Source organism: Filicampus tigris, chromosome 19, assembly GCF_054856515.1.
Source record: "Filicampus tigris isolate MCC_2025a chromosome 19, RoL_Ftig_1.0, whole genome shotgun sequence".
NCBI classification, from domain to species: domain Eukaryota; kingdom Metazoa; phylum Chordata; class Actinopteri; order Syngnathiformes; family Syngnathidae; genus Filicampus; species Filicampus tigris.
The window spans coordinates 5825359-5835960 of NC_141235.1; the positions used below are offsets into that span (position 1 = coordinate 5825359).

The 10602-nt window shown below is 44.0% G+C and overlaps 2 protein-coding genes across 11 annotated transcripts in view; both read right to left on the reverse strand.

The window, feature by feature from the left end:
* Positions 1 to 37: 37 nt before the first annotated feature.
* On the reverse strand, positions 38 to 3764 carry tectb (tectorin beta). The gene is made up of 9 exons (XM_086017091.1): positions 3701 to 3764; positions 3271 to 3461; positions 2441 to 2592; positions 2305 to 2377; positions 2041 to 2228; positions 1239 to 1401; positions 1096 to 1174; positions 948 to 980; positions 38 to 877 (listed from the first exon to the last, which is right to left on the reverse strand). The coding sequence occupies exons 1-9, from the start codon at positions 3762 to 3764 to the stop codon at positions 759 to 761; spliced, it is 1062 nt and encodes a 353-aa protein (XP_085873217.1). The 3' UTR covers positions 38 to 758.
* A 1097-nt stretch (positions 3765 to 4861) lies between these two features.
* Positions 4862 to 10602, reverse strand: part of LOC147129120 (uncharacterized) — a 61077-nt gene continuing 55336 nt past the window's right edge. For 9 of the 10 annotated variants that reach the window (XM_086016581.1, XM_086016588.1, XM_086016587.1 and 6 more), the window contains 4 exons: positions 6176 to 6331; positions 5925 to 6099; positions 5555 to 5756; positions 4862 to 5129 (listed from right to left, as the gene is read on the reverse strand). In XM_086016581.1, the coding sequence (XP_085872707.1) occupies positions 5069 to 5129; positions 5555 to 5756; positions 5925 to 6099; positions 6176 to 6331 (594 nt within the window). In that variant the 3' untranslated portion in view covers positions 4862 to 5068. Of the gene's footprint in view, positions 5130 to 5550; positions 5757 to 5924; positions 6100 to 6175; positions 6332 to 10602 lie in introns of those variants that run through there. The other variant, XM_086016591.1, reaches the window with a different exon arrangement.

The window sequence follows — 10602 nt, forward strand, 5'->3', positions numbered from 1 at the left end:
ATAGTGTAGTGAAAAAAACATGATATTATGAGATCACAATAGATCCTACTGAACCCATTAAGTAATCTAATCTCAAGTATGAATCCACCTGAGTACTGTCTGACTTCATATGATATCAAGTACAGATTAATATAGAATTTATGGGGCTTGTAGGGAGGGTATACAGGTACTAGTGGCTAATCATTTAAGCAACATCCATATTTATTGCACATGTAAGGAGTGCATACACCTTCAAAAGGGGTTAATCAATTAAGCAATATTTACTTCATATGAAGGGAGTGTGCAAAGCAACGAATCAGTGAAGGAACACATCCATTTACCTGTATTTGGATTTTAGGGAGTGCAATCAGCTGCTAATCTGATAAAATGGATACAGCATACCTGTCAACCCGGGTGTGTACTGAATCTTACCAAAGTTGTAATTTTTCCCTTACATATTCGTGTTTAATCGTACACATGACACGTTATTTTCAAACGACTGCTGTCACGTGAACGGAAATGAGCGAGGTATGGCGTACATGTTTGAAAAGGTGTAAAAAAAATTATGCCTTGACAGGTACGGATACAATAAGTGTTTTAGACATGAGTTACTGTATGCACTCCCGACAAGTACATACAGGTACAGTAAAAATTGGCTTTTTAAATGATTAGTAGCTGTATGCACACCCTAAATGTTCTGTACAAGAAATATGGATGATTGTTGACTGACAAGAAGCTCCATGTACTCCCTACAACGTATATTAAAACTAGATGTTCCTTTACTGATTAGTAGCTGTATGCACTCCCTTCAAGTATAGAACATATACGGATGTTTGTTCACTGATTAGCTGTGTAAGCATGTTGATCAGGATGAGCAGCAGGAGAGGTGGAGACGCTCCTGGACGACAAACAAAAAGACGCACATTTCATTCAATTTAAATGCATTGTGAGGATACGTGTATATTTACCTATGATGTGTCCTTTACTGGAGGATCCATTAGCTGTGAATACATTTATATTACACAAAGACAGTCTGGTTTATATAATTTCCCATAAACTGAAACATTTAAGTGGATTAATTTACCCAATGAACTGTCAAAAGGTGCTGTATTATACCTTTGATGTAAAATTCAGCAGTCAGGATGCCACCGTGTTGCTCCGCCTTTGATGCCAGTCTCCTGGCCGGACAAGGACTCTTCACGGGGGAAGGAAATACTTGTATAAGGACAGTCTTCGCGAAGTGAGACGTTCTTACTCACAGTCTGGCAGACGAGCCGCTCGCTGTCGCACACGTGGACCTCGCAGTGGAGCCACACGGTGGACACTTTCTCCTGGCCGCGGAAGCGGAACGAGTTGAACTTGAAGGTGGAGCGGCCATCTTTGGCGTTCTCGAAAATGTTCACGGTGTCATCGGATGGGCAGCTGAAAGGACACGTGTGAAAGATGTATGCGTACGTAGCAGGAAAAATAATGTAAAAAGGAGAATTAACAGGACAGAATAATGCTGATTTTTTTTTTCTCTGGCACATCACTTGTCGCTAGGCAGAATCCATCGGGCACCAATGCAAAATTCGCATCAAGATGTGTACCAATGCTTATACCTTGGCAACTTGTGACAGTTGTTTGCTACCCAACACCGGTGACAAACAATAACAATGCTCGACAGGAAAACAAATTTACTTGGTTACTTCATAATTTATATCATAATAATAATGATTTAATAATAATAATTAGTAATAATTTCCGGCCCCAATAAAAAAATAAAATAAAAAAAAGAATGCATATAGTCACTCACAGCAACCATGTTGCTACCTTGGCAACATGGGCCAAAGAGGTCCAGAAACAACAAATACAAATTGCTTGTTGCTGGGTAGAATTTGTAGGGCAGAATCATTTCTGCAATAGAAAGATAGCATGACGTTCGTTAAGCTCGATATGCTGTTTCAATGGCGTCTGGGGCAGAGGACTTAGCTGTCCACTGTACAGAACAGAAAGACAGGGAGACCTGAAAAAAATAGAACATTGGTTGCTAGGCAGAATTCATGAGGTACATTTCCAGACCTGTTGATGATGAGGCTCCACCTCCTCCTGTCTGTAGAGAATGGCGTCGGCGTGGCCCAACAGTTTTCTATGACCACACGGAATCGTCCGCTCAGCCCTTTGGCCTCCACACCGACGAAGACCTCCGAGCCGATCTCAGAGGTGTCGATCATGTACGGCGCCTCTTTGGCATACAGGAACTTGGCGTTCTGGGGGCAGCACATTCCCGACATGTCAGTGGACTGTCACAAGCTCCGCCGTCTTTCCAGGATTGAGGAGACTCACCGTGAACACACCCATGGACAGTTGTGACATAAAGGAGCCCAAAGTGCCGTTGCTGACGTAGACGGTGGCCACTCTGGAAAAAGCATTTCAGTCGGCACATAACTCTTACTGAGGCCTGGACGAGGTGCTTAATTACCTCTGACTGAAAACGGCGTTGTTGACCAAGTAGGTGGCGCTGTACACGCAGCTGAAGGTGTAGTTTACTGGCTGGTTCCTGAGCGTCAGGGACGTGTCGTTGGACACCACCGAGTTGAAGAAGACATAGCGGGCATCTTTGCCGGGGATGTACTGCTCATATTGTGGAGGGAATGCAAAGCTGAAAATTTCCATTGTTAAAAGTGCAGAAGGGTACTGGAAAAAAACCTCATCTGTGATGTGCGCCCACCAACGCCAACCATACCTAAAGCATAACCCAAACCCTGAATCTTACCCAAACCCGAAGACAACATGTCTATCCTTAACCCAAACCAAAGCCTAACCCCCGAAATTTACCCCATGACCCCAAGCCTAGCCCAAATACTCCTAGCCCAACCCTTTTTACTTTACGGTATGAGAATTTGGGAAAGGCTGTGTTGCATCTAGGTCTGATATGTTTGCCTGTTTTTGGCAGATCAAAGTAGGTCAAACAGCAGCAAGCCCCTACAATGTTGGAATTGTGGCCTCACTGGGCTGATTTTGGCCACCATTCAAAAGTCGCACTGGCGTCACACAGTGACGGTCTGACTTGCGCGCAGGAGGCGAGATATTTGGCAGTAGCCACGGACGAAGACAAATAAAACGTTTCCTTTTCAAGTCATTGCGCAAACATGCAAGTGTAACACTGTGTCGGCCAGATGGTGCCTGACTGACAAGCCTCAAACAGAAACTCAGCTCCAACACGGACGTGAACCTTTTTGTGCTCAGCAGTGGCAACGGTTAAAGCATGTAGCGCGACAGCATGTTAGCATACCACCCCCCTCGACTCACCTGCGACTGTGTGCCGCAGTACGAGTGGTTCTTGGGGGTCAGGTCAGGGATGATGAAGCGGTAGTAACCGGAGCTGTGCACGCCTGTAGGGCACACGCCCCCCAGGGAGAGCTGCTCCATCTCCCAGCCGTACGGACACTCGGGCACGTTGGCGATAATGGCGTTGGGGAAGCACGACACCATCACGTAATCTGAAACGTCAGACAATGCACGGCGCTGTTTCCTTGGCATCCAAGGGCAGAAGGAGCCACTGCCCCACACAGCAGAGAAAGGACAGGGAGACTCGCCCAACCAACAAATCCTCAACCAAACTAACAAATGGACAAACCAAGTAACTCACAACTATCGTACTAAATGATTAACCCCCCCCAAAAAAATAAAAAATAAATAAATATCCAACTGTGTGTGAGCGAGTCAAAAGTCTGGTTACCTGCTTTCTGGGGAACACAGGTCAACGCCACAGGAAGCATCACGAGGAGCAAAGCGGCGCTCATGATTCCAAGACACAAATTCAAATATTTTGGGAAAAGACTTGTTCACCTGTATGCTGTCAGAGGACCCTCATGTCGCCCCCTGAGATGGCATTTTATGTACGCTCGCGGGCGGAGGTGGTCCATGTTCCCACCCGGAGAGCCTCCATTGTCGACCCGCCGACAAAAAGCCTTCTGTGCTGCTTGGACATTCACTTTTAAATGACAGTCATCTCTCGGGACGCCCACTCGGCCGCTTTTTGTAGGGATGGACCTGATGGAAATGTCCCACTTTTGCTACAGAAACTACCATACAGAAATGCCATTTTATCATTTAAATTAATGAATTTAAAAAAGTGAAATATTTTCCATGTAATAAATGGTAAGGTGATTGTTGCTATTTTGCCACAAAATTTACTTGAGAATCTTTTTTATAGTTCGAAATATTCCCTCTGGATACCTTCATGGCCAAAAATACCCAAAATTGACTGGCATTAATACCATCTTTTAATCTCTCTGTTATTATAGTAGCAAACCAATAGTTGTATAATGTTGCATTTAGAAGAAAAGTATTGAAATTTTAGATTGGATTTAGATTTTTCCACCAGATTCAACCATTGTCCAATTACAGGCCGACTCACGAAGTGAGAAAAAAAAAAAAAACATTTTCATGACAACGGGAATATGTTGGAAGCAAAAAAAAGTAATAAACTAAAATAATAATTACATGATGTTTTAACAGTATTGTGCATGTGCATTTTTGGCTGCAAGGGTGTTCAAAATGACAAAATTATAAGATCAGTTAAAAAGGACATTTTCTGAAAAAAAAAAAAACAAGTGGGGGCAAAGGGATCAATAAATAGTTCTCATACAAATCTTAAGCTCATTTTTTTGCATTGGATCTGTGTACTTAATATTGTGTCTCGCTCAAGGATTGAGGAAGAGAATCGTATTCCCGCGAGTGACTAGAAAGAGCACGGAGGCATCTCAGTGCGGACTGCAGCTGATTAACATCTGAATGAGGTGCACCGATAGCATCTAACGACAGCTCGCGTTACAGCACGCACGTATCAAACCGTCCCACAGACGCGTCACTCCACTTACAAAAAAGGACCAAAGTGTGGCTCGTTATCGGACATATTCCGTTTTTTTATTGGCTCTTTTGGAGTACAGCAGACGTGTGTTACTATGACAACAGGTCAGTGTAGTGCTTGAGGTCAAAAACATTTTTTAAAAACAAACTATAAAACCATGTAGAAAACAGCAACTTATATATACACAATCCTGTACAGTGAAGTTAATAAATAGTATTAGCACTGAGCTTGATGTTAGCGCTTGGGAACTTGGCATGTCCAGCTGGGCCGCTCGGTCTGGTAAATAAAATCCCTCCTGGAAAACAACCAAGTGGAAGTTAGGTCACGTTGACATGAGAATAATCCAGTAAAAAAGTTCTTCTTCGTTATCAAATTAGGTATGGTATGTAATTGAAAGCAAAAACTCATTTTTACTTTTGTTTTTCAGTATATTTTTGAATTAGTAGTTTTACCAGGCTTTTTAAAATTTTTTTATCAAGCATCTATATTTAATTGAACAGTGTGAATACTTCTGCCACATCCATTCCAAATAAAGCCTCCAATCATTCTATTAATTCACTTACACATATATGTGCTACTCATGGTACATAAAATAAATGTCTCCATTTTATAAAACATGCCTTTGAGTGCTTTCAGAATGGTCCACTTGAAGATCAGTTTTCAAAAGGTTGCGTTTTACTCTCCAAAACAGGTTTGTCGCAGGTTTGTTGCAGTACTCACTCTCTCCTGCGTGGCGCGACATTCTCCCGACACAGCAGTCCTTCGTCACACGGGCAGATCTGGTTGATGCTGAATGCCAGGCCGCCGTCGGGGACGTAGCAGCCGTCGCCACGCATCAGCCGCCGCTTGCACACGCGCTCGCCGTGGTGGCGGGCACAGCACATCGACGCCCCGCAGTCCCGGTCCACCTTGCATCGGGCGCCTGGGGGAAAAGATAGCGAAACGTTGAGAAGATTATGTGTACAGTATCATTCTGTATATTTTCAATTGGAATCATTTTTAAATATACCAATTGTTTTTTTTAATGTAACAGAAAAATGATAGCGCCTGATCTTTCACATTTACAGTACATTTAAAAAAAATCACTTACCCTCTTGCCCGTTGGGAATGCTGCGGTGGCACTTCCCAAACATGCAGCTGAGCCCGCGCACGCACTGGGCGTCCCTGCGGCAGTAATGCCCCTCCCCGCGAAGGGGCACGCACAGGCCGAAATGGCGGTCGCAGGAGAAACCTCGCCCACAGGCTCTGTCGTGATTGCACGCCGCCTGTAGATAATAGTGACACGCCTTCAGCACTTTTTGTCAAACTTGACATGAGGTTGAAAAGAAAAATAAGTCTTACCGTGGCGCCTCTGGCAGGGGGTGCGACGTCCCGCAGCGCCACGGCCCCGTCTTTGGGCGGACTGTGCGGCATGTTTAGCATCCACGCCCAAATGTGCGCCTCGGCCCGTGTCAAGCACAGACACAGGCTCGCCATCCACATGCAGGGCAACATGGCCTACAAAATCGAGGGCAAACTGAGCAAGGTCAGGACGACACAGAGACAAGTTTTACGACTTGTGGTCTGACGTCTTAGCGGCGGCTGCAAAAATCCAAACGTCAGCAAGTGACAGTGACCGGGCTCCTCTTTCACTTTTATAAGCAGTTCAACCCCCCCCCCCCCAATGGTACACCCCAGGCCCCCTCCCACTGGGCTGTTTGTCCAAGTAGCGAGGGAGGAGGAGACAATTAGTTGTTAATGGATTAGCTAAGACGCCGAGTCACCGCCCGACATCCAGCCAAAGTGGGGAATCGCCACGAGAGCTGACAACGGCGCGTTTTACTGCGTGATGAACAGCCGCCCCGCCCCCCCCCGAAAAACAATCCGGGGCCCCAAACACCCTGCGCCCACCCCACCTCAGACCCCATGCAGAGAGCAATTTGCAGAAGCGCACCCTGCAGACGACCCCATGATCTCATTAAATGTAATTACCATCAGCTATTAGTTCTCAGGGGGGGGGCACAAAGAGGGGAGTTAATGGGGAAGGGGGGAAGCTGGGCTGAGAAACAAACCTTTCGGATTGAGTTTTCTCAGCAAAGCAATTACAAATTACTTAAGTTCCAACAGTTACTCGTGCACTTATCTGCACGCTTCATTTCCCAAAAAGACGACAAACTATTGGTGTTGCAGTTTCATAAAAAGAATAAAACATTTAAACATCTCTGAAGTGTCAGTGAGTAAATATTACCATTCTGTACAAAGACTGCAACATCAAGAATATATTTTTTTTATTCCCAGGCTCTATCGCTGTTTGTCGTGTGCACCCCCACTACGGCGCTGCTTTTTTAGACATCGTTGAGATTTTTTTTTTTATAGTTTACAGGCATGTCCAAATTTAGAGTTGCACCTTGAGTGTAGTACCATGTGTCGCAACATGCCAGGCTGAACTGAGTTCATAGCTCAGCTCCAGTAATAGTTACTCCCACAAAGCAGAGAAAATATGTTTGTGATTAATGTTGTAAGCTTGGCTTGTATGTGTTCCTGCGCCATGCGTGAAAGAATCAGTTGTTTAAAGCTTTATACTGTATTTACCATAGTACTGGCGTTTCATGATATAGCTTATCATTGAGGTAACATACTTTTGTTAGATGATATAATATAACTCGATTGTCCATTGTAGTGTTTAACTATACATTGTTTAATTCTCTTGTTTTATGTGCCAGTTTTACAGAACAATTGAACTTGGGGTGACGACTTTTTTTAAATGGTCTCCTCATCACTGATTTTCACATTTTGCATGTGGGTCTGGAACGTAGCTATTGCTCCTAATAAACTATCCCCAAAAACTTAATTGTCTGCTAACAGTTAATTAACATTCTGTACTTTCCCTCAGACTGATTCCGGGATAAGTCCAGGGCTCATTTGCATATCGCTGGCAGCAGACAGAAGTGATCGCTATCCTGCGCCGGCTACTTAAGTCCTTTTTTAAAACATGCTAACACAGACTAATGACGTAATTGCTGCTCAATTAAGGGACACAATGGCCGCAACAGGACCCATTAGCAACATGTAAATATCGCCGCAGTGATGGAAAAGTTACAATTGTTGCTTATGAACAAAGACGCCACTAAAGTATTGCAGGTGTATGTTTTTACAAACACGCGTTAGCGGACTTCAGCGTTAACAACTACAACGTCGATTCCCTCCTCTTATCATGCTCCCCTAAGCGCAGCATTCTTGTTGTCCATTCGTAGTGACACCAAAATGGCCCCCGCTTGTATTTGTTTAGCCGGCAGTTAAGTGTCTCGACACAGGGGTGAACATGCTCCCCCAGTGTTTGTGACTCCGCTAATGACCTCGCTAATGAACGTGCTCCCGTTTCTCAATCAACATAGCAGCGAGGCGGCGAGTAACAAAAAAAACTTTGGGACAGGGTGATTTTTGCCCATTGTAATGGACCTTGACCCCCCGCAGGGAGCCATGAATGCCGGCCAGAGAGGGGCGGGCGAGGGGGCTGAGCGGAGCCTCCCCCGCCCTGCAAATCAAAACAATGCACATTTGTACATTGTTTAGAACCATTTTGTCTTTACGACAAACACTTTAAAAACTATGAAAACATAATTGGACCAAACTGATGATAATTGTTGGACTGTTGCCTGAAAAAAAATAATAATTTCACACTTACTATTATGCTAATTTGCTAAATGTGAAACCTACACTAATTTGGGATGTGTCTCTCAAAATAACACACGTAGTCTCGTAACGTTGCAACTTAAAACAAAACAGACGAAAGATTAAGCTTCTGACAATAAAGGCATCATTTTATTGACAAGTATACATTCATTGGGTAACATAATTAAATGGATGCCAAAAATAATAATGCTATTTATTTCCCTGGAAAATAAATTGATTTCTCATCATTTTTAATGCAAATTGCACCTACAACAAAAATTCAATAAACACACTCAGTCATCGCTATACTCACTATTCTTTCATTTTATTAATGGCCTAGGAGTGTTTTTCATGCAAATATTTACTCGAATTATGACTTGACTATGACGTGTTCTGGTATTAACATTAAGTGGACTGAAGTGCCTTTTTAAAATGTCATTTTTAATCATTAGTGAACATGATGCTCTTCAGATGTGTCATTAAAATGAATCAAAAGGCTGACCACAGAGAAAACTAAATAAATATGTTTTAGTCTTCTGAGCAAACATTTTGTTTTTGTCATCAGTACCGTATGAATTTGTACTTGTCTTGATGATCCATTACTGCTGAAGAATGCACAAAACCACATGACTCACTTGCCCAAAATATTTAAAGGTGTGCCTATATGTCAGTGTCAGAACTCTTTGATGGACCCAACCTGTCTTTTATTTAAGCCTCACATGCGGGTGCTGTCTTTTGTCTCAGTCGGCTTGATGTTCTCAATAGTCTGTTTCCAATTGGGACAAGAAAAGCGAGTGTGATTCCCGCCGTAATGGGAAACAGCCCCGCATCTTTCCCCAGTGCCAAGATTGAAACTCTGCGATGGAGACGACAAGCGGGCGAAGAGGACAATATGCAGTAAACCGTCGCAAATTAAAGAGATTTCCGTCAAAACTCTGACAGCGCACCACCAGTGTGTCAATAGCGGGAGACCCAGCAGAGTCTCCAGACATTGTTTGGTCATGAGCGCACATTTGGATGACATTTGTGCAACTTGCAGTGAGCCACCAAAAACAACAGACAGATTTGCCAATCAATAAGCTAATACGACGTCATTACCCAGGATTTCATCTTGGTGACTTTATCAGAAATATTCCAGAGATCTTCAGTGCAATTAGCTTTACAATGGCAGTCTGTAAAACCTGGTCTTTAAAGTTAAGAACGAGGACGGATAGAGGTCGGGACAAGATGCAATGTCGTTTTCTGGACACTGCCCAGTTGCAGGGCACCACGCCCCTCAAATGCTCTGGTACATAACACCACACATTAGGAAACATTTACAGATCACTTTCTCAAGAATACTCCAAAGAACCTCCATAAGTCTTTGCTTTGAACCAAATAAGCAGACGAGATAAGAAAATTGGAGGCTGGGGGTGGTTGCCAGAGAGATGCCAAGTTGCTCCAGAGCAATGCCCAGTTGTCCTTGTGCAAGGCACCAAATCCCCAAATGCTCTGGGGACTCAACACCCCTACCTCATGCTAAAACCTTTGCATAAAGTCTTCCCCACAACGTCCCAAAGACCTCATCGATTTTATATTATCCAAAGAGGCATAACGGACAAAGATACCGTAGCTGGAGGCGGTTTCCGGGGAGATGCCAGGTGGCTTGAGCTAGGCACGGAAACTCCAAATGATCTGGGACAAGACACCACTCACTAAAAGAAAAACATTTGCATAGTCTTCTCCAAAACACCCTTAAGACCCTTGATGGGTTTTGCTACGGGTCAAGGAGGCCCAAGTTACTGGCCAAGACAGCTGCAGGCTGCCGCTGTGCCGCTTGAGCAAGGCGCCATACTGCACATGGCACCACTTACTCGGACAAAAATATTGGCAGAAAGTCTTTTCCAGAAGACTTCTCCAAGACACAGGAACACCAAATGCTCAGGGACATGTCCCTCTTCCCTCAGACCAAAACTACTGCATAAAGTCTTCCACGGAAGAACCAAAATACTTTTTTTCTGAACCAAAAAGGCAGATGTTACGGATCAAGACAACTGCTAGCTGTGGGTGGTTGCGAAAGAGATGCCGACATGTGCCACTTGAGAGACACAGAACTCCCGATTGCTCTGGGACATGAC